The following is a 24352-nucleotide window of genomic DNA, read 5'->3' on the forward strand; positions in this document are numbered from 1 at the left end:
TTTAAAAGAAAACGAACACAAAATAGAGAAATAAATAACGAAAATAAAAGTTAATAAATGTCTCAATAAATAACGTAAGATACAGGACTTGATTGTGTATCTCAACTTTTAAACTTTTTACTCACTGGGTGAGATAGAAGTGAATAAATATCAAATATTCCGTGTAATGTAATTTTTTGTAATAAAGAAATTTATCCTAATGCGTAATTTGTTTTTTACCACAAAAAATATCTAGTTTTGCCACGATCCTGTTATCTTGTCTGAAATTTTGACAAAAAATGAGAAAATCCAATCAAAAAAACGGAAGTTAACTAAAAAATCTGAGTGAAATAGAAGATACACAATCAATCTGATCACTTATTTTCTTTTATTATATTTTCATATTTCATATTCTCGTAAAATATTGTTTATAAAGAATCTGCTAAATTTTTATTTACTATATTTCACATTGATATCCATGAATCCAATCACAACTTGGTTTCTCTTACCATAATATTATAGATTCTTAAAAATTAAAAAACTTGTTGAGCAATATTTGCTTCTTTGTTTTTATTTTCAAAGAACAAAAATATTATTTTGTAAAAAGCTTGACTTATTTTTATTTTTTTGTTTAACAGGCAAAATCAACAGTAAATATTTCAATCGTACATATAAATATACTTATTAATAAGAAATCTCGTATTATAATTTTAAAATAAAAATTGTAATTTTAAATTTATTGTATGATGTATACTTTATCCATTTGTTTATATACTTATAACCAGTTAGAAATTACATATAAATATTAGTACTCTCTCTAATAAAATTTGTAAATTTTTTTTCAAAATTATGCAATATGACTTTTTAATTTATTTTTAGAAGTTAAAAGTAATGATTTTTCGTTTGAGAACTCAGTGTGATGAGGACATTTGAAAGTATATGAGAGCACACTTATATTATTTAAAATATATAACAGATGCAATATAAATAAATGACTATTCTAAAATGTTACTATTCTAAACTATTCTAAAATTCACTTCTGCGTTTTAGTTAAATTTTGATTCTAATTTAAGTTGAATTTTAAGTATAAAAATTATAGATTTTTTTTATTAAATCATTAAATATTAGATCAATAGGGAATATTATAAAAATGACAGCGGAAGAAAGAAAGAATTCAGGTAGAAGGGAAAGGAAGAGTATATTAACCAATTATAACGAATTACATATACTAAAGGAAAGAGCATATTTCGCTTACACTCCCTAAAAAATCGTATCTTTAAAAAAAAAACATAGTGAATCCACTTCAGGTAAGTCTCTTTCTTTGCTCCAAGCATCGTCAAATTGAAATTAACATTAAACGCCAAATGTTGTTTCTTCTCCTTAGAAAAGTACGCCGCGAAGATTTTGTTATTTTATTTACAAAATTAGTGCAGTTTGTAAAAAAAACATAACAAAATATTTAATAATAAGTGTTAAAAAAAGATTATTATTTTATAAAAACTTATAACAACAATATAACAAGTGAAAAAAAGAATAAAATTAGTTGAAAATCAAAAAATTTTTAGATCCAAATTGTTACTCCCATTTGTAAAAACAAATACTTTTGTTACAATAAAAGAAATTTAAAATAAAATTAAAAGAAATATTTATTCAATTAATTTACTTCAAATATTCAATGCTTTGATTAATTCATAATTTGTAATTTTATTAAGTGTTTACTTTTGCAAAGAAAACATTTGTTTTTGTTTTGTTTTAAATTAAAATTACTTCGGATGACTTAGTTTCACCAGGACCGGATTTTTTTTAGGAAAAATAAGTTTGTGTTTAATAGAATTTAGCATACAAACAAATATTTTAAATTGATCTGTTTTTTTTTGTATAATCACAGTTTTCTTAGAAATGGTGAAATGAGGAAATGAAATATATTTCCCTTTATAGAGCGAAATTTTGGTCAGCAAAAAAGTCTATGAAAACGTCCAGATGTCTTGGAATTCAGTAAGTAAAATAAAATATTAATGTTGAAAAAAATATATTTTTTTTAGTATGTGAAGCTCAATTAATGTATAAGCAAGAATACGGCAACATACCGTCTACTTCAGTGTGTAATAACCATGATATTAATTAAAATTTATTAAAAATTATAATGTCAAACAAAACTAATAAAATAAAAAAATTTTTAACAAAATATTTTATATTATGATGTTCGAGGGCAATAAAATACTGCGATATTAAAATATTTTTAGTTATTTGCAATTTATAAAATAAATTTATTCAAAGAGAAAAAAAAATTATGAGTTTTGTTTAAATTTGATTTTTTTTACATATATCTCAAATGAAAAATATTTTGAAATATTTTTTAGTTTTTACTTTAAAAAAAATTTTCAACTGATCTTACGAATAACAATATATTTTATAGTAGAGGCCAAACAAGAAAATAAAATAAATATGTATTACGGCTTTGACAATGCTCGGAGCAAAGAAAGAGACCACTAGAAAAAATTTGGCTCCGTTGTTTTTTAAGATGCTTCTTTCTTTAGTATTTCTAATTCATTCACCAATTATGTATTTTAGATATTCTTATTAATTTCGAGTAATTTCTAAAATAAAATCGTTATTTCAGAAACCAATATGTGCAATTTCGTGTAATCACTATAACTTCCACATTGCGATTACTCAAAATAACACTCAGTAAATAACAATGTTACTGAGTAGATGACAAATTTTTTAAAAATTTTATTTATTATTAAATTAATTACTAATCACTGAAAATTAATTTAATTTCCATCAAAAAAAAAACATTTTGCAATATTTAACGTTTTTGGAACATTTTTGAGTTTTTTATTTTCTAAAATTTCATGTTTAAACAGCTGTAATACGGAAACGAGTAGTCTGAGAATAAATGACTAACAATACATTGCTGAGTGACACAACAACAAATTTTTTTTCAACCCGAGGTAACTTGTTTCGAATTCTCCAAAAAAAAAAAATTACTTCGATCATTTTTCAAGTCGTTTCATGTTTTTCATTTGACATGTAAGCATTCTATGAAGTATTTTTCAGTCGTTTCAAAATAATTTGTAAGATAACAAAAACGTCATCCCAAAAAATTGGGAAATAAGAGCTGACATGTTTTTTTTTTATTCAATTACTTACTGCTTGATTGTAAATTCGTTGCGCAACTAAACTATTCCGCAAACTTAAATCGATTGCGTTACTAATAACGCACTATTCAATTACACTCGATCCCGTTCCCTGTGTGCGTTCTAAATTACATTTAGAAACATTTCACATCATAAATATAATTTCAAAAACCTCCGCTGGAAAAATTTTTTAAATTATAATCTTAACCTCATTCACAATGAGTACTATAATAAAAATTGATATTGTGAATGATATAACACAAACAAATAACAGCTGTTTTGTTTTTTTTATTAATTTATAACTATCCTAATTATGTAAATATAAATAAATTTTTCAAATTTAAGCCCAACTTTATTTGATTTCATTTGATTAAAAATTTAAAATGTATAATACACTCATACGGCATTTAAATTTTTTTAACAAAACTGGTAGATGTCTTAGGTACTTCTCTTGTCGAATCGAAAACGTAAAAGACTTGCAGGAAACTGATAATAAAATTAAAATAAAACACATAAGTTTAGATAAAGTAGGAAGTAACTTAACCGTAAAGGTAGCTATGAGCATTTATATTTTATATACTTTTTTTAAACAGATACTTCGCAAATTTTAGGGGTGGGTACAAAATATTCGCAAAATGAAAAAAGATATATTTTTTGATATTGATGACGGTTCAACATGTAAAAAGTTTCAAGTCATTATTCCCAAGTCGGAAAAGAAACTACATGTTGGCCAATCTATAGAAGCGCAGGGGTTACTGCAGATAAATCCCAAAAATGAACTGGAATTAAAAGCATCAAGTGTAAAAATTTTAGGAAATTGCAATATTTCGGACGGGGTTTATCCATTTACCCCAAAACAAGTTCCTGATCCTGAGTACGTAAGAAGTTACCTTCATATACGGACTCACGTTAATTTTATGAGATCAGTATTTCGGATTCGTCATCATTTTATCAAAATAATTCATGATTTCATGTATGAAAATGATTTTATTCAAATCAGTACACCGATTTTAACAACAAATGATTGTGAGGGAGGTGGAGAAGTACGTATTGTATATTGATTAAGGTTTTCAAGTCCTTTAAGAATATCGCAAAATCTTACAGATTTTTTTAGTTAAACCAAATTGTCGTACTTTATTAGAAAATATGAAAAAACAAGGAATACCAATTGAAGAAAGCTATTTTGACAAAAAAACTTTTCTATCAGTTTCTGGTCAACTTCATTTGGAGGCTATGTGTCATGGTCTAGGAGATACTTACACTTTAACGCCAGCTTTTAGAGCAGAAAATTCAAAATCACCGCTTCACTTATCTGAATTTTATATGTTTGAAGCAGAATTGGCATTTTGCGATCATATTGAGATCTTAACTAATTTTATTGAAAAAATGATAAAAACTGTTACAGAAAGACTTACTAGTATATGTGAAGAAGATATTCTAAATTGCAGGTCAGCTCTTGGTTTGAACAATATCAATGAGCAATTAAAATATTTAGAACAAGATTTTAAAATTATGGATTATAGCGAAACTTTGAGAATTTTGGCAGAGAACAGGGAAAAATTCAAAACAGAATTAGACCCAGAAGGAGGTTTGTCCAAAGAACAAGAATTATTGCTAGTCGAGCTTATGCAGAGTCCCATATTTATTATTAATTGGCCCAAAACAATGAAACCCTTTTACATGAGAATTGTAGACAATGATCCCTTCAAGGTATTGTGACATAAACTTGTAATTTAAGAATATCAAAAAGAAATTATTGAAATATGTATATTTTAAGGTATCTGGTGTGGATCTTTTAATGCCAAAAGTAGGTGAGTTGGTTGGAGGAAGCTTAAGAGAAAATGATTATGAAACCTTAAAAGAGCGCCTGCCTGTTGGCTTAGAATGGTATTTGGAATTAAGAAAATATGGAAGCATTCCAACAGGAGGATTCGGCTTGGGTCTCGAACGATTTTTACAACTTATAACTGGAATAAAAAATATTCGCGATGTTATTAATTTTCCAAGATATCCCCATAGTTGTAAAATGTAAATTGTACTTTAAAGTTGAGTGAAAATAATTTAATTTTAAAGTAATGTTTAGCACTAAGTTCAATTAGATATTGAAATAAAAATGTAAAGTAAAACTAGCTATTGTGTAGTAACTTCCTGTATAATAGCATAAAATATGCAAAAATTTCTCGCCAATCCTGATGTTCTGAAAAGGGTTTTACTATACAAAATTTCTTTTACCGTTATTTTTTGCACCATTACAAATCTACAGGAAATGAGTTGTTTACTTTTTTAGATTTTTCGTACCTTCATTTCTTAAATTTTTCTACGTGATTTTTTTCAAAATTTAAATTTTCGAGAATTCCCTTATTGCTCACAGTATTGCCCTTATTTTGGATAGTTTTAAGAAAGACGAATTCTCTTTTCTACGCACTCACATCCTTGATCGCATTTCCAACTGCTAAAAAAATGTTCAAGTTAATGTTCTTAAAAAAAGAATTGATTATATTTATCAATAAAGGACATAAAATCACTTTATTGTCTAAAAATTACCCAGTAAATACTGAGATATTGAATTAAATCATTGTAACAAATGATTTGCACAAAAAAGAGAATCTGCACACGTAAAGTAGCTCTTTCTAGTAAAAGTCAATATCCTCTACCATATTTTAAATAGAAATATCGTAGAGGATATTGATGATAAATATGAAATAGTTAAAACGTGTAATACAATTAATTGTTTACAAATTAGTTACTTAAGTTATATTTGATGGTTCATTTAAAATTTTCTCTCAAACTCGCAGTAAAAAAACATATCTAATATTTGCCAACTTCAGAAATGTTAATTCAGATTTTTAAATATCTACTACTAATCGTATTATACTTTATATTAGTATACCATATTTTGTGACTAAAGAAAACGAATTAATTTTTTTTTTTAAAATGTAGCTTTATTATATTGCAAAAATCATAAATTTCTTTGCTTAAATAAAATTTTAAGTTGTAGCAAAGTTAAAATATAAAAATAAAAAACTTAAACGCAAATAAATTTTTGTTTTACTTCAAATGATTTTATTGTTTTTTTTTACAAATTCAACCTTTAATTAAGAAAAGGTATTTCGTAAAAATTTTTATTATTTCGCATAAAATATTTTATCACAATTTCATGATTAAATGTAAATTAATCTGCTCTTTTTTTTAAAATTGAAAACTTACGGAAAACAACAATCTTAAATTTTTATATTGGTTTAAATAAAAAGGATATATTTCAAAATTTAGATTTAAAATGGGGTAAACCGATCCTAAAAATGCATAACTCAAGATATATACATATATTCAAATTTATACAAGATTTACTTTCAAATAAATTCATATCCAAAATTGAGCTACCAAATGTTTTTTTAATGTTATAGAAATTCGATTAAACTATTCAATTTCACTTTTAATAATTTACATAATGGAACATAATCCGGATGTCTCATAACCTTTTTCAAGTTTCTCTACAGTTTTAAATTCTACATTTTGCAATTCTGGTTTAACTTTAAATTCCATTTTTGGTGTCTCATTCTGATTTTCATCGTTTTTATTATTTTCAGTACTAGTTGGTTCAATGTCCGTTGTTGGAATACTTATTAAAGTAGTCGAGTTTGAAAGAAGACTCGACGTGGGAGTTGATGTATTTAATTTATTTAAAAGTGAAATTGTTTGATTACTATTACTAATACTACTACTACTACTGGTAATTTTATTATTATTATTACTTAGATTATTACTAATTACGTTGATTGAACTTGCGGCATTTGTTATTGTTGTTGTAGCTGTTGAACTTTGTGACATTGTTGATATATTATTATTATAAACACTGAACTCGCGCCTATTAAAATTTTGATTTGTTGTTATGACAGGAATTGTTGAAATTTGTGAATTTTGTTGCCTTTGTTGATGTTGCAATTCTATCTTATCAATTTTATTTGTATCTATTTCACTACTATTATTTTCATTTAAACTAACATTATTTAAATTAGAGTTATTACTAGAATTTACAATATTTTTAGTAATATTTATTTTAATTTTATTTACACCTATATTTTGGGATGGTACATTATTAATTCTAATATTACCATCTATTGATACATTTACAGAGGAAGACACATCATTGCCCAATGTAGTAATTGTATTGTTACTATCGCTCAATTCCTCCTCAACATCAAGGATTGGTGTCGTTATTAGAGGCGAATCTATAAGTTAATAAAAAATAATTAAAATTAAAAGAAATAAATAAATTTAAATTGATTTGGCAACATTGTAAATGTAAATTACCTATAGAATCGTTAATTATTTCTACTGTTCCGACATCTTCAAAAACATCATCTTCTTCGATAATCGCATCTTCGTCATCATCTTTTGGTTCCTCTTTTATTTTGATATTGGCAAATGAAGACTGAGTAGATTCTTCATTTAAATGACTCAAATCTTTTTCTACATAAGTATCCAAATCTTGAAAAGGAATTTGCGGTTCTTCTATAAGTATATCATCTTCCATAGAAATATTTCCTAAAACTTTATTTCCGGTATTAGGTACTGTTTCAGAAGAAGTAACAATTGATTCATTTGTTAATGGAACTTCAATTTGACTAGATTTTTCGCTTTCTGTAGAAGTTTGGTTATTTTTTTCTTTAGCAGAGTCTTCATTTACAGATACAATTATTTCATCATCGTCATCATCTGGAATCTCTGTGATACTTGGTTCTTCATTAGGTAAAACAATCACATCATCGTCGTCTTCTTCGATTTCAGACTGTTTTTTACCTACATCACCAAAAAAATTGCATTATTTAATAAATTATCAAAAATAATAGCAAAATAGTAATGTGCGTCTAATCGAATAGATTGGGATTAAGTATTTATATTATTACATTATAGTTCTTGATCAAATATATCGTATAAAGTAGCAAAATTTCCACACCAAAAGAAGATATTCCAAAATAAACGAGAGAACGTACAACGTAGTTACGAAAAAAATATTCTAATAAGAAGTGTTCTCATAAGGTAAAAGAATATTTAGCATTTCCAGGTTATGCTTTTCGAAAGCTACTTTCTTCATCAAAACTTGTTCTCAGCAATGTAATAAAGACATAATTTTCTCTAAAAAGAGCTAAAACGCGTAAATTCCAAAATGGTTTCATTGTTTTATTACATACAAAATACTAAAACAAACAGAAATGAAAATCGCAATATAAAATATAAATGTCTAAGAGCCTATATTATAATATCATACTAAAATCATCGTATTGATTGCACAAGTAACCAATTTCTGATTTAATTTTGAATTCATATGAAAATTTGGAATTTATTAGAAAACGACAATTCAAAATCACTGAATCTCTAATATATAACTTGCCATTTTTCAAACACTTTTATTTTGAATACACAGAAAGACTTTTCTACCAATACCAATAGAATTCTTACACTAAAAGAGATTACAATCCTGTGACAGGCATAAAAGTAGAGATACAAAAAAGAACACGTTTTAATTTTAGTCTGAACTGTAAGGACAAAGCATATGTACATTCAAAAAAGATTATTTTTTATGCGATTATTTTTTATAATTTTCAAAAAAAGGTTATTAAAGAATGTACTACCACCAATGTACATCAATTCTGCAGACGTTTTCGATGATCATCCAAGTTTGGTGAACGTAGACACATGTAACACTAGGGACAAGTGTAATTATAACACAAAACATAACATATAGGGATAGGTGTAGTTATAAATTTTCCAATTTTCAAATTTTAACAAATAAAAAAAGTTTACCATTTAAGGTTTAAAAAAAGAACTTCCAAGTTTCATACTAAAAAAATTATTATTATATCCCTACTCTGAAAATTGTTGACCGCATTGTACTAAATTTGAATATTATTGACTCATGCTTGTTTTCCTCTTAAATGTTTTTTCACACAAAGCATTTCGTAATACCATGAAATTTCTGTGGACTAACTGTTTGTCTTTTTCTTACACCAGTTATTGTTGCACTTGCCTTTCCACAATTTCTTAAATAAATTTAAAAACAAAAAATTTAACTTACCATTGTCCTCGAGTTTTTCCTGCTTTACCATTACGACGCTGTCATCGATTTCAATGCATTCTGTTTCTTCAATTTCTTTTTCTTCAGATTTTTCCTTTGCAACGCTAGACTCTTTTGCTTCCTTTGCAATAGCATCCTACAAATATTTATGTTAATAACTGTATTTGGCATGTTTAAATAAATTTTCAATGACACTTATTATTTATTTTTCATTTTATTTACCTGTAAGTCTTTGTAACATATAGGATGATAAAAAAGATCATCAACCTTGATAGCTGATTTCAAATGCCACTCTTCTAATTCTTCGTTATAGAAATGCTCAAATTTTTCTAAACAAATTTCACAGCCTCTATCAACATCATCTGACTCAGCGCGGCAACTGGGTTGTGGAGACGGACATTTTTGATTTGAATTCTCATCAGTTTCTAATTCGACTTGTTGGGTTTCAAACCAATTCTTTTCGCGATCTTCTAAATCCTCAATTTCTTCGTATTGCAACCAGTCACTGAGATCATAGTACCATTTTCTCGAATGAGCTTTCCGATTTGAATCTCTCTCACGTCGATTTTGTCTAAAGTGCCAATCCAAGTGTTGACTGTACTTCATTGTTTGCTCCGGAGGAAATCTCAGACCACAACTACTGCACTGCATTCCGCTAAATAATGTATTTACGACGCCAGCTTGGCGTGTTTTGATTGATTCAGACTTCTTTAAATCAATTGGAACAATTTTATTTGCCTCTTTCTCTTCTTCTTTTTTCGCTTCATCCGGTTTAGATTCTTTATTTAGAATTCCAGATGCTATTAACTTTTGAAACAGTTCATCTATGTTTAAAGGAGATGGCAAAACCGGTGCGGGAGTTGAATCAATTGCGGTAGTTTGTTCATTTGGCAGTGCTGTTTGGTTTGATATAGGAAAAGAATTTACTCCAGGAACTGTTTCTAATGATGTTGCCGTATTTGAATTTAAATTGATTAAAGCGGTTGAACTAAGAGCTGTTTCAGTTCCATGATTTGTTGTTTCTGTTACCTTCACTGAAATATCTAATGGCAAAGGGGCAGCCCCGATTGGTGGTAAATTGTGTGGTAAAGCTGCAATTGTTGTAGTTTTAACGTCAAGATCAGGTTTTATACTATCAACTGCAATTTCCTTTGATTTTACATGAATCATATTTTTTATATTAACTTTTCCAGGTAAAATGCCATTTGGCAATGTTGTAAAACGAATAAAATGCTTTTCGCCATTCATATCAAAACTTTTCGGTAAACCACCATATTCAACTTCAATTGGTTCGTTATCAATTAGAGCAGTAGATAGAGCGTCAGCAAACTGTATAACATGTTTTTTATTATACAATTCAAAACTTTGAACCCTGGAATCCAGAAAAACTGGGATAACAACATGCGCATCAATTACTAAATTTATTTTTCCAACTACTAAATCCTGCCTAATGGGACCAATGTGTACTTGAGGAGGTGGTCCCTCTATTTGCAACACGTGAAATTTTCCATCTAATGGGATAGTAAAAGGTGGTCCCCCGAAATAGCATTCATACCAATTAGCGTCTATATATAATTCTCTTGATGGAAAACCATATTTTATACGATGTATAGAACCTAAAAATTTTGGGAAAAAAGAACATTGTTTGATTTTTTCTAAACAAAAATTATTTTTACATCTACAACAGAATTTAATAAGGTCAGAACCGTAAGAAAGTTACATAAAAACAAACATGAATTTTAGTCTATTTTTTGTTCTTTGCAATAATTATTCAAAATGTTTAGAATTACACAAAGAAATACGATAAAATTACGGCAGACTGTCGTTTAATTAATTCAAGGAACTTAACGGTCTATTTACAAACTAAAATTTTTATTAAAAAATTTGCAATTAAAAAAAATATAGGTGTAATGGAAAAACATACCACTTATAGTTATATTTACGAAATCTTCGTTAAAATTTAATGCTATGGGATCCTGATTATCGATAATTATTCTTCGTTGACCATTCTGAAACCCTATTTCTCTTGGTTGATCCCAATCCATAAAAACGATAGCAACATCGTCATAAATTCTTATCTCTTTGGATACGCCATCAATAGGAATGGTACGTACTATATCATCTTGTGGATTATTAACTGAATTGCTAAATGCGGGACCAGAAATTGCGTTTCCGGGGTTAACTAAACTAGAATTATTGTTTAAATTTTGTACAGAAGCCGCAGCTATTGGTTGTATAGCATTACCACCAAAAATTATTGATGGTGGGTTTTGCCATTGATTGTGAGTTCCTTGCAAACCAGCCGTTGGAACTGGTGGTATAGCAAGCAATTTCGGTGGAAATGGAGGTGGTGGTATACCACCTGGTTGCTGTTGTTGCATCATCCAATTTTGCTGTTTTTGTTGCTGAATTTCCCAAGGTGTCATAGCTGACCATTTTGACTCTTTTCTCCTGCGACGCGTCGAAATATTTCCTGATGTGTCTTTGTCTTTTTCATCTGACTTTTCTAACGGTGAATTTTTATGTTTTGAAACAATATCTTTAAATTCTTGTGTTACTTCTGATTTTTTAGTTTCTAATGCTTTTGTATCAGAAGCAATTTGCTTTGAGTCTGTTGTTTTTGGTATTTTGGGAAGTTTCTTTCGCTGCTCTTTTGGAGATAAATTTGAAAGTTTTAATTTAGTATCATCATTTTTATTCTCTTTATCATTTTGTAACGTTAAAGATTCACGCCTTTGAGCTTCTTTCAATTTATTAGTTTCATTTATTTGCATTGCCGTTTTAACAAGCGTGTTATATTGATCGGAACTGATGCTTTTTGATTCAAGCAATTCTTGTGCCTGATTAATAATGGTGCGAATATTTTCAGAAGCACCATCTTGAGAATCTTCGTTAAATTCTTCAACAATAGGTTTTTTTATTGTTTTTTTAGTTCCCTTACCTTTAGAGAAAATTAAATTAACAACCTTTTCAAATTGATAATTAATGCAAGGTAGTAAAATGTATTTACCAAAAGAATAATTATTATTTTTAGCTGCTTTCGCTAATTTGGCTCGCACGTCATCTAGTGAAGATTTATTTGAAAATTTCTCCAATGAAGTAGATAGTGATGAGACTACTTGTTTTATACCCTGAAAATGTTCAAAAGAAATGGTTAACAAATTATGTAATGAATATCTATAGAAACTTTTACCTTTACTTTAGCCCAATTTTCACTTTCGTTAGATATTACTGGTGGTGGCGGTGGCGACACTTCAGGTGCAGGTAACTTTCTTAAATCAACATCTTCTGTTCCAAAAAGTCTAAAACCAACAAAATTAAATTTATACTCCGAAATCGATTTATTGAAAATTTTATAATTATTACTTACATGTCAATTTTTTCATCAATTTCCTCCACTTTGCTTTTTTTTACTATTGGTTCCCCTAACGAAAATTCATCACAAGATGGCCGTTTTTTAATCACATTAGGATGAATTTCAACCAAATTTTCTTGACCCATTTCATCAGACTTAGTAATTTTATCAATTATTTCATTATTATTAATCGGACTGATGTCAATATCCATTTTTGTTATATTTCTAAGATCAACATCTTTGCTCGAATTATGTAAAGGTACCGGTAGTCCATCATCTTTATCTGCTCATAATATAACACAAAAAATTTTTTTCATAGACAAAAAAAACAAATAAAAAACCAAAAAAATAATATTCAAATGAAGAAACGAACAAAAAAAAGTGTAAATTGAAAGAATCAAACATTTTTTTAAACATACAAAAACACACATTGAAAAATTTTTTTTTTCTTTTTTTCTTTGAATATATTTTACTTTTCATTTCTTGTGTTTTATTTTTTTTAACATAAAATTAAAAAATTACAATTAAGGTTAAAAAAAAAAAAGAATTTTTCATATTTCTTGCAAGTAGTACAGCACATCTAACCAAAACAGAACTTTTGCATATTTTTTTAAACAAATTCAGTTTAAAGACTTTTAATATGTTAAATTATTTAAAATAAAACAACAAGAATGTTTTTTTAATTTTTTATTGAATAATTGCTAAGTCATCATTTTTTTAAGGCCTCGGGCAGCTTTGTCGGCGATGTGCCATTTGGTTACAACTATGAAAAACTTTAAATTAGAACAGTTAATTTTTCGGATTTTCAATAAAGTTTCGCAAGACTTGAGGATAATTAACTCAAATATTTTTAGTGTTTCTGATTACTTGCTTTAATTTTTCTCTTACAATAATCATATCTGATTTTATTATCAATTACTTAAAAAGCGGTCAAAACACTAACTACATAAGAAAATAATATTGAACACTCTAATACTGATTTTAACTCTTCAGGAATAAATAATTTGAATAAATTTAAAAATAAACTATTGATAAATCAATTTTTATATTGCACCATTTTTCATAACCAATTTATTTCTAATGTAAATAAAGTTTTAAATGCATTTCATTATAAACAGTCGAAAAATTAAAATAAAAAAAAAAAGGTGCAAATTTTTTTTAGGAAACCTAGCAAGATGTTATTAATATAAATTTTATAATAATTTTTATAAATTAGTCATAAAAATTATACTTCTTAAAACAAACAACTTTTGGCAGTTGAATAGCAATATAAAAAAGTCTGTTAGAATGGTAATTCAGCTTTTCAACAAAAAAAAATTTTATTATCTAATATGTCTGTAATATTAATTGTTTTTTTTTTTATTTTTGCATAGTTAATATTATGTTAACAGTTAATTTTTTATTACATTAATATTATTTTACTTTATTATTTAATTTTTTCATTTGATTTTATTTTCTGTTTCATCTGTTTTTTTAACAATTTTTAATTCACAGCTACTTAATTTTTTTCTTTTATTTTTTTACGTTTTTCTTTTTTATTAACCGCACCATTTATTAAAAATATTGCAACTTTATGTTTTTTAATTTTTTTTAAAAATTTAAAAATTATTTATTATTTTTCTAAGAGTTTAGTGAATTGGAAAATTTGAATTAAACTTTCCTATAATATGAAATTATGTTATATTTACATATTAAACTTTTTTAATTTTAATTTTAAAAAACTGAAAGTTCTTCTCGAGTCATCAAATGCTTAACAGAGGTTCCATACCCCCTTATAATCAATACATCGTGCACATCTTAAAACTGTCCTTTACGTTACACTATAATCAGCTGCAAATCTAGGTAACACACAATTGCTTTCAAGATTGTTGAAAAGTTCTAAATATTACACTCTTAGATTAATTTTTGAGAAATGGAATTTAGCATTACATTTCTTAAATAAAAAAATTTTCAAATATAAAGTTTTGCTTTAAATTTTTCTGAATTTTTATATAAGTGTTGAAATAGTTGCAAAAATTGATTTAAAACGAAGTATGAGATTAAATAAAAAACTCTTGCCTAAATAAAACGAAGAAATTTTTTATTTATTTAGTTTCAAAGTACTGGCTTGAAATTAAATTTATTTAGAAAAGTTAAGGGATAGAATAATTACCAACAATTGTAATTTGAATAATTTTTTTTTTTCAAAGCAATAGAATTTAAGTGGAAAATCAGTTAGAAATATTCAATTTAAATATCTAATAAACTAATAATTTTGTAACTAATTAAATTGTAATAAAATTTATTCTTTATTAATTTCAAAACTAAATATAATTACTATTTTTCAGCTACAAAACTTATCACATGTTTAATGGAAAAATTCTTTAGAAATTGCGAATAATTTTTATAAAATATAAATAAAATATCGAAACAGCGATATTGCAAATTATACAGATAAATAGATATTTAAAGACAATCAATTTGTAAATAATTATTTTATTTCTTTTCAAATCTTAATATTTAAAAAAAAATTCTTTTTATTAGTGTATATCTGTTCTCCTCCATTTTTTGTTCACAAATCTGATTAAAATGTGATTATCATTACTTTTTTTAATGAAATAGCTTACCATTCGAAGAACTGCATTTGAATTCTTAATTTAATTTCTTTTTTTTTCATATTTTAAAAATTTCATTTTTAAAATTGAAATAAAAAAAGGTCTTAAAATAACTACTTGTCATTAAAATTTTTATCAAGTCACAAAACCGACGTTATAATATAAATAATTATAAAAACTTGCAGTGCCTGATAAATAGTTCAAAAGTATAAGACTAAAACAATCACCGCTAAGGATTCCGAAAACAAGTTTACATAGATACCAAATGTGCACTACTTGCTTTGGATAAGTAAATCTTATTAAATAAGTGTCCTTACTCTGCTCTAATTTTGGTATTTTAGGCAATTTCTCTTTTATTATATTTGAAGTGACGGTTGATGATGACGCTGTAGTTTCAGTACTTGCAGGTGAAGTACTAGTCGACATGGTTGTTGACAATGTGGTTGCTGTTGCATTTACTGTGCTTATTAATTTTATTTTTTTTTCCGGTTGCTCTTTTTCTAATTTTGCTTTTTCCTTACTTGGACTTGGACTTTTATTATGAAATTTAATTTCTTTAGCTTTAAGTTCTTTTAAAGGAGATGATTTATGATTTCCTGAATTTCTTGATGGAGATCGTTTTGTACTAACACGTTCGTTAAAGGATAACTCAACAACTTTAGGTGGTAATGGAACATCAGTTGTTAAGACTGCAGTATTAGTATCTTTAAGATATTTTTCATCTTTTGACTTCAATTTTTCGTCACTCAAGTCTTTCAGCTTTTTATCTAAAAATTTCTTATCTTTATCTTTATGACGATCTTTATCTTTTCTTTCACTTCTACTTAAAGGCAGACCTTTAGATTTTTCTGAATTCTTTAATCCCTTTTCTCTTGAAGTTGGTGAACGACGATCTTTATTAGACGTAGGTGCATCACTTTTTGGTCTTGATTTGTTACTATTCCGCTCATCAAAGCTTCGGCTCTCAGATTTCTTTTGCCCAGATGAAGTTGAGTCTTCGTCACTTCGTTTAACAGAATCAATCTTTTGTTGCAAAATGGGCGTTGATATAACGGATTCTGGAATATCATTACTTATATTGTGATCTTGTTGAATTTGTTGCTGCTGACGCGCCAAACGTGGATCTCTTCGACTTAAAGCGCTTAACATGGCAGAATTTACAGGAGCCACTCGAGGTTTGTTAGCTGAAGCGTTCGAAGCTGCAGGAAACATCTAGAATTATAAAAAATAGACGGTTAGGTGGAATTTATACATTTAGCAGTAAATTACATTTTGAGCTGGATTTTTTTTTATATTGCCTCTTATTTGATTAAATGGATAATTTTTATTAACGTGAACATTAATTTGTGGAGTCTGTAGAGAAATGGCTTTTTCTGTATTTATTCCACCGAGTGCTGTTGGTGCTGGTGGAGATATTAAAGAAGTTTCTGTAGTTCTTTCTGATTGCATCTTTTGTTCTTGAGCTTTTAAACACAATCTTGTTGCTTCTAGTTCCATTTCTAATTTTCGATTTTGAAGTTCTAATAATTCTCGTTGTTTTGCTAATAGTTTTGCCTGCATTTCAGACGAATCAGTACTCTAAACAGAATATTAAAAACAAATAGAGAATTAGCAAAATATTGTATTTAAAAACAAAAAAAAAGTGGCAAAAGTATTGTATTTGTTTTACGAATTAAGTAAAGAAAATCTGAATAACTTTTTATAGCAATATTGAGTAGTAGAAAACTAACAGTTTTCTTACTAAATAAATAATGATTAAAGCATGCATTAAAAATAAATATGTGACTAAAAAGGCTGAAATATTAACAATATTGAGTATTGAAGAATAAATGTATGGAAATATTTAAGAATAAATACCTCTTTTGCTAAAAATTTTGGATTAACGTGAATAGAAGGTGTTGGAACTTTTGCTGTAATTGGCCAATTTTGATCAATGCACTTCACTTTAACATCTAAAGTATATAATTTTTGTGGTGGAAATACTTCTACCCAAGTTTGACGCAGAGTATACATTTTTTCTCGAACGTTTTCTTTCACCTAAATTATAATCAATATTTTTTAATCCATTTTTAATATATCATTAAAATAAAAAATTGTATTACCTTATCGAAAACTCCCACGAAAATGTTTACAATACATTGGCTGAATAGCTGTATATATTGACCGCCAACATTCTTAACTATCGAATCAATTAAATAAAGAACTGGTAATTTTATATCCGGATTTACCTATTGTATGTTTCGAGAAAATGGATTACAGAAAGAAATAATTTTGTTTTCTTACATTAAAATTTTTCTCATAAATAAAATTTTTAATTTTGTTTCCTTATGAAAGCAATAAATTTTAAACTATTAATTAATAAAACAAAATGTTCTTTATTTTGCATTAATTTTTTAAATACTATGCATATTTATATGTAGAAAATTTTAAAAATTAACACAATATGCGTTATAAAAACTTTAGAATTATATTTATATTTTCAGAGAACCAAATTATATTTCTTCGGATCAAACCAGTATCAAATGATTTGTTTCAACTTCCTAAGTTTAGAATTTCAAGTCTTCCAAATATGGCCTTTACCTTTTCGACTAAGTTTCCTTTAGGGAAACTAAGAAATTTTTCTGACTACAATTCGTCATTTTGAAATGAAAAAAAATAATAAAAATAAATTCACCAATTTTCAAAATGTATTTGAAAAATGCTTTCCACACTAAAAGGTAAACATAGTTAATAGAACCAAGTTTTTTTTTCAAAGAAATTTTAGGGTTATTCTACATACCTACATCATAGAAAATTTTATGGTAAATTGAATGTTCTAAATTACATAACTCTTAATATAATTTACTTTTAAGGTAAGTAAAACTTCAGCAGGTACATATTTAATAAAAAATTTAAGCTGAAAGTTATTATGCTTTTGTAAAATGCTTAATAGAAACATATGTAAAAACAAACAATTTGATTTTTATAAATTTTGCAAGACAAAAATCCGAAATTTTTTTGCATAGCATGTGACCATAAAATATACCCTCTAAGAAGTATAACATGATGCGAAAGAATATTATTCAATAATACAATGAATTTAGCATATAATATCAAAATGCAATATTTATTTTATTCTGGAAAATGCAAAATGTTTAAATAGCCAATAACTTCATGTGAAGTGTGTAAAAAATACGGTAACAATTTATACCTGTATCGTATAGCATGTGTGAACCACTTTTTTATATTTTATTGATTCATTCAAAGAATCTTTCTACATTATACATATATCTACTTATGATTTAGCAATTTATTTTTGTAATAAAACTAATAAAGTAACATTTTAATAATTGACATAACAGAAGCTTCGAGTTGGGAAACCTTAATTTTTCGTTTATAGATAATTTCTACAAATTACTATTATTTTTTTTAACTTTAAGAAATTGTAACAAAATTAACTGAGTTTCGTTAATTCAACATTTATTTTAAAAGAATATATAATATTTTTAATAAAAACCTTTGCGATATGTTGTTCAACGACTTTTACAATAACTTCCGCATGTTCAATATTTTCTTCTGCCAATATTGTTAACATATTAATTAATGGCTTGCTATTAACATTTAAATCGGCCAAGCTCGAAAGATATTCCTCGGCAATCTTTTGTTTCATAGCATTAACGTCGATTTCTGAATTATCCATCTCCTTTTCCAATAATTTAATTTTTATAAATTTTACAAGGGTAGCGATTATAAGTGTCCGTAATATCTAGTTATTTACACACAATCCTTAACACTAAAAAAAAATTTAATATAGTAAATTAATTTTTTGAATATTTTATTTTGATTTAACAGAAGAAATTAGGTATGTATTTATATTGATTTTTTTTCGTTATTAAAAATAATTTTTTGAACAAATTAGGCCAGGCACCATTAATTTTATACAAATACAAATTGTTCATTATAAGGCATTCTTTTTTCAAAAATAATTAATATCTCCCGGATAAATAACAATAATTAAAAGGTATCGAGAACTAAAATTAAAATTTTAGAGCAAAGCAAAGTTTTGTTTTGCTTTTAAGATTTACAAATACAATTTTTTTCTTACATATAAATTTTAAATGAAAACGGGAACTTCCATTTCTATGCATACGTATTTTTTGAAGCCACATTCTAATATACACATATGTACATACATACCCAATTGAAATTATAAAAAATAATTATTTTGCCAATTTTATAAACAAATATTTGTTATTACTTTACTGGTAAAGCTATGAAATCAATATTAAAAATGACTCAGACGAAACCAATCGTTCAAACAAACTATTATGTGGCAAAGCTACGTATAAATTTATATTGTACTGGATATGAACATTTACACAACTGTAACATAAATACATACATACATACATACATACACATATCCATACACACATATATACATACATTCATACATAAGTGATGTGGTGTAGCCACAATTTACGTACACACATACGTGGGAACATAAATTATTTATGATAATTCACTTTTTTTTTATTTCCAAGTTAATTCAATTCATTTCATAATAATTTTAATATTTATTCAAAATATATAATGTAAAAATTATTTTTAATCCAGAATTTTATTTTTGATATACATATATACTTGTGTATGTACATATATTACTAATTTTTTTTTTCAAAATGTCTGCCTTTTCACCAAGTACCAATTATATTTTAACTTTAACGAAATCTCACCTCCATCGTAAAATTTCTATCAAAATGTACAATATTTCCTTTTATAACAAATTAATAGTAAAAAGGAATCTAATAAATTTTAAGAATTTTTATTTAAAATTATTAAAAGGTAAAATATGAAATCTCTTATTTTTTTCACTAATTTTTCCAAGTTTTTCCAAGACTAAGCTTGGCTTCTTGAAATAACTTCAAAAGCAAATTATTGACAGCTAGTCAGGGTTGAAATTTCTAATAAATTATCTAAAAAATCAACTGACGATGTGTTCAGTAAATTTTTTCAAATATTGATTCACAAAGTTGTATAGATCATTTCAAAGAATTTTTCAGATTACGTTTCAGGTGACATATTCCAACATTATTAAACTAAATCATGATGGTCAATCTTAGATTGGCATGTAAACACTAACTAAGACAACGTCTAACGAATTTGAGTAATAAAATGATTGAATTATAATATAATTGATATTTTAACAAATAACCTCTTAAAATATATTGATGATTAAAACTTCGCTGCTAATTAATTAAATTTTAGACCTGCAAAAAATTTCATTTATAGCGTGGCGTGTATTTGAAAAAACAAGATTCTTAAAGAACAAGTGGAAAGAAATGCAAAAGCAGTTTGTCAAATTACTCAAATTATTTTTCATTTATATATATTAATACTAATAAATTTTTACAATGACGTTGATATATTTTTATTATTTTTTTGCTCAACGTCTGGCGCTTCTTTAAAATTTTTTGCACCCGTATTGTCAATCTCACTCGTAGAATTCTACGATTTTCAAACTAAGTAACGCACGTAGAGTTTCGAGTAACTATATATCTCACTCGTAGAGATTGTGAATCGGCAATGGCAACGTTATTTTTCGGAGTGTCAAAATCGTTATTTCATTTCAGCTGTCAAGTGATAACATTTAGATTTTTCAAATTTCATAGTAGAATTTCAAAATATAATAGACATTTCCAAAAAAAATAGACAATAAAAAAAAAGTGTAATTAAAATGAACTCGTTTTCATTCAAGAAAATCTTCAAGAAAATTTTAATATAGTATATGTAAATAAAATAAATGCTGCTACTAAATACTTGCATTTCCCTCTTTTACATAAAAAAATTTAACAAATAAATTAAAATCTAAAAAAATTAACATACCACTCTTGAATATGTACTGGCTTTCTACGTTTGAAAATTTCGTTAGTAGAATTTTGACATTTATATTTATTATGAGTGTGATTCATAATTACTCTATTACATTCACATTACCCTATTTCTTAATACATTTCTACTACTTCCGAGTTTCAGAATTCACAATATGATATTCGTAATTTCTTCGAATTTCTACGAGTGAAATTATTAATGTTGATGTTTTTTGAGAACATTTTTTACCAAAGTATATTTATTAATAAGTAGTTCAACTCTGCGTTTACATCACACTAATGCAATCATTCACCAATATTTCTATACAAAAAATTCCCTTAGCTAAAAAAGTAAAGCAGTATACCTTCCTATTTCTCCTTCGATGGGATCCCACTTTGCCGTGGTGAAGAAGCTGAAGTAGGATCAATGATCTTGAGAGCGATGTCGACGGATACCACGACTCTGTGGCGTCTGGCACAAAAACTAAGACAATCTCCTGGGCATGAAGTAACGGCGCAAGCTTACCTTCAATAAGTCCACCCATCCAATCCAATGGTGTTATACGATCCGTGTCTAGTGGACTAGTTGGTAGCCGGGAGCATACTGACTACCGCGAAGAGAGCCTCTCTGATACCAGCTAACCTCAGAAAGTATTTTAACCTTACCACGTCATGCGGGGCTCTGGCGTAGCGGACTACCCTTTCTCTAACTACTCGTGAGACCACAACATGAATAAGGCTCAAGAAACAAAAACAAAAAGAGGAAAATCGACACGACGGGAAAAAACCGTCATGGCCCGGGAGCAACCGGACAAAACAAAAAGGAGAAGGTTGCAAGGGAAATGGAGACTAATCTCCGTGATACCCCTTGCAATAACGAGAAAGGAAGGGATGGTATGGAGGAAAGTCGGAGCAAGCCTTCTGCATCCTCGCAGGCTGTCGGAAAGCAAGCCTTCCGGGATGCACCGTGGGGGTAGAAGGAGGAAGCCCTCCTATCTGCTATCACTGGGTCAACCTAGAGGCTTGGATGATCCGCGGAGGCGAGGACTCAGCGGTGCAGATGTTAGATGGTACTTGTGCTTCCTGGAGCGGCGAAAATCACCTGATGAGGCCAGGAAACTGGCGAAAGAAAAGAATAGGCCTATTAGGGACGTACCTCCACTGGCTCAGGGGGCAAGCGCGGACGAGAGTCCTTTACATTCCAAGAAGAGTAGGCCAAAAGAAGGAAGACGGCTAAATGAAGGAATATGGGAATGCACCCCATACCCTCCACCTCGAAAACGGAGCCGGGCACTAGCTATGCCGCGGCTACCAAACTTGTGAAGGTGGCAGTTTGGAGAGAATACCCCTTCATAATGCTGACTCAGCTGAAACTCAGCCTGGGATGGTACTCGTCGATTGTGCAGATGAGGAGACAGCGGAATGGCTGATCAAGCGGGCGCCAGTTCTGGGTACATGGAGCGGACCGGAATTGATAGCAAAGAAAGGTGATGACATCTCTAAGCCTTGCGTAATTACCGTCTTCGTCGCCAGGAGGGGGGCCAAGACTGGGAGAAAACGCTGGCCATCTCCCAGGCCTAAAACGAGGGAATACACACCCGGGTCTGGAAGCTGATATGGCAGGTTCTCCGATAGAGATCGATGACTCTTCCGCGCAAGCCTTCAGGCGGGCGGTCACATTCGGGCTCACACTGTACTCGGGCTCAGAATGGGGCAGTCCGAAAGAACGGAGTTGGTGGAATCCTTGGCGGTTGGAGCAGCTTCGGCTGTTCTGGCAAGGATGTTCACCAAGGAACATCTGGCTATGATACAGAAGCATCCCCTCTACCGCCGGAGGTACAGAGGCTAGTGGAGCAGTGCAATAGGAAAAGATGGCCACCCATCATGGACTGTGATGCGAATGCGCATCACGTTGCATGGTGAAGGAGCCACAGCAACACTAGAGGTGAGTCTTTATTAGAATTTGTAGTTAAAGAAAACCTAGAAATATTTAATGTAGGGAATGCCCCAATTTTTATAACTAGGGTTAGAGAGGAGGTACACGATATCACATTCGGCAGTCCGAATGTGGGGTTTCTGGTACACGTCCGGAAGGTGTCAGGGGAGATTTCTATGTCAGATCATTGAATCATCCGGCTTTGTCTGGGTGGGTCGATGGAGGAGACAAAATACAGAAGGGACAAAAATGTCGACAGCCTCGGTTAGAACTTTGTCAGGCATGCCCAGGTGTTGAAAAGGGCTGTGGAGGAGCTCGGAGGAATTGTGGTCGAAGCTTTTGAATCGAACTGCCCCATTGGAGTTCCAAGGAATTTCACAGATGCACCTTGGTGGACCCCGCGATTGGAAAATCTGAGGGTCGGGGTTCGCAGGCTTTTGAATAGGGCTAAGCGAGAAGGTACTTGGGAAGAGTACAAGATGAATTTAACAGCCTACAGTAAGGAAATCTGCAGGGCTAAGCTCAAAAGCTTTAGATCATTTTCGGGAGCATAGCGGAGACGCCAGCGGCTGCGAGGCTCCATAAGGCCCTGGCTAGAGACAGGGTGCCAGTGACTGCCTTTTTAAGGAGGCGGCTACACGGAGAACGAGGAGTAAAGGGCTCTTCCCCTCATGGAGGTGCATTTCCCCGGCAGTACTCCGTATGTCGGATCCGTTGCGTGGGTATGCAGAACACCACGTCCGCAGAGGGCTGCACATATAATTATGGAGGAAAGGTGTTAAGACTTTCCAGCCCTTCAAGGCGTCGGGAGTGGATGGGATTTCGCCAGCACTTCTGCAACGGGGGCTGGAGAAAATTATGCCTTTCTTAATAAGAATGTTTAGGAGTAGCTTGGCTCTCGGATACATTCGCGAGTCCCGGGAGGGTGGCTAGGGTTGTCTTTATTCCCGAAGTGGGAAAAAGGAACATGGTGCCCAAGTCAAGACCGATTAGCCTCACATCGTTCTTATTGAAGACGATGGAGAAAATAGTTGATAATTATATCCGGGCGGGAGTATGTTGGCTACGAGAGTTGCAGAGACTGCTGTGGAGTAGAGCTCCCTAGGAATGGGCGTTGCCAGGGGTTACCCACAGGGTGTGGTTCTGTCTCCGCTAATGTGGAGTTTGGTGGTGGATGGGCTCCTTGATGAGCTGCTTCGTCAAGGAATTGGTTCAGGCTTATGCCAATGATATTGTCATCATCGCCAGAGGTACGTTTGAGGGAACTCTTTGTGATATAGTCCAAAGGGGATTACGGGCGACCCGGGCCTGGTGCAATGCTGTGATCCTCAGGCTTTACCCTAACAAGACGGCCCAAGAGAAGAAGGTGGAGCATTTGCGCACAATCCACGTGTGCGCGGCTGTAAAGAGAAAATCGGAAGTC

The 24352-nt window shown here is 29.4% G+C and overlaps 2 protein-coding genes across 2 annotated transcripts; one reads left to right on the top strand and one right to left on the bottom strand.

The window, feature by feature from the left end:
• Positions 1-3439: 3439 nt before the first annotated feature.
• Positions 3440-5906, top strand: LOC129606372 (probable asparagine--tRNA ligase, mitochondrial). The gene is made up of 4 exons (XM_055516675.1): positions 3440-3670; positions 3731-4162; positions 4224-4829; positions 4897-5906. The coding sequence occupies exons 1-4, from the start codon at positions 3503-3505 to the stop codon at positions 5149-5151; spliced, it is 1461 nt and encodes a 486-aa protein (XP_055372650.1). The 5' UTR covers positions 3440-3502; the 3' UTR covers positions 5152-5906.
• A 204-nt stretch (positions 5907-6110) lies between these two features.
• Positions 6111-20022, bottom strand: LOC129606180 (uncharacterized). The gene is made up of 14 exons (XM_055516328.1): positions 19860-20022; positions 18641-18916; positions 17247-17372; positions 17002-17181; positions 16414-16722; positions 15462-16356; positions 12566-12833; positions 12389-12497; positions 12206-12326; positions 11120-12136; positions 9418-10811; positions 9196-9331; positions 7431-7919; positions 6111-7348 (listed from the first exon to the last, which is right to left on the bottom strand). Exons 2-14 carry the CDS (start codon positions 18821-18823, stop codon positions 6561-6563), a joined length of 6015 nt encoding a protein of 2004 aa, XP_055372303.1. The 5' UTR covers positions 18824-18916; positions 19860-20022; the 3' UTR covers positions 6111-6560.
• Positions 20023-24352: the final 4330 nt, after the last annotated feature.

The sequence above is a fragment of the Condylostylus longicornis genome, unplaced genomic scaffold (assembly GCF_029603195.1).
Source record: "Condylostylus longicornis isolate FDR11 unplaced genomic scaffold, ASM2960319v2 ptg000018l, whole genome shotgun sequence".
Lineage (NCBI taxonomy): Eukaryota > Metazoa > Arthropoda > Insecta > Diptera > Dolichopodidae > Condylostylus > Condylostylus longicornis.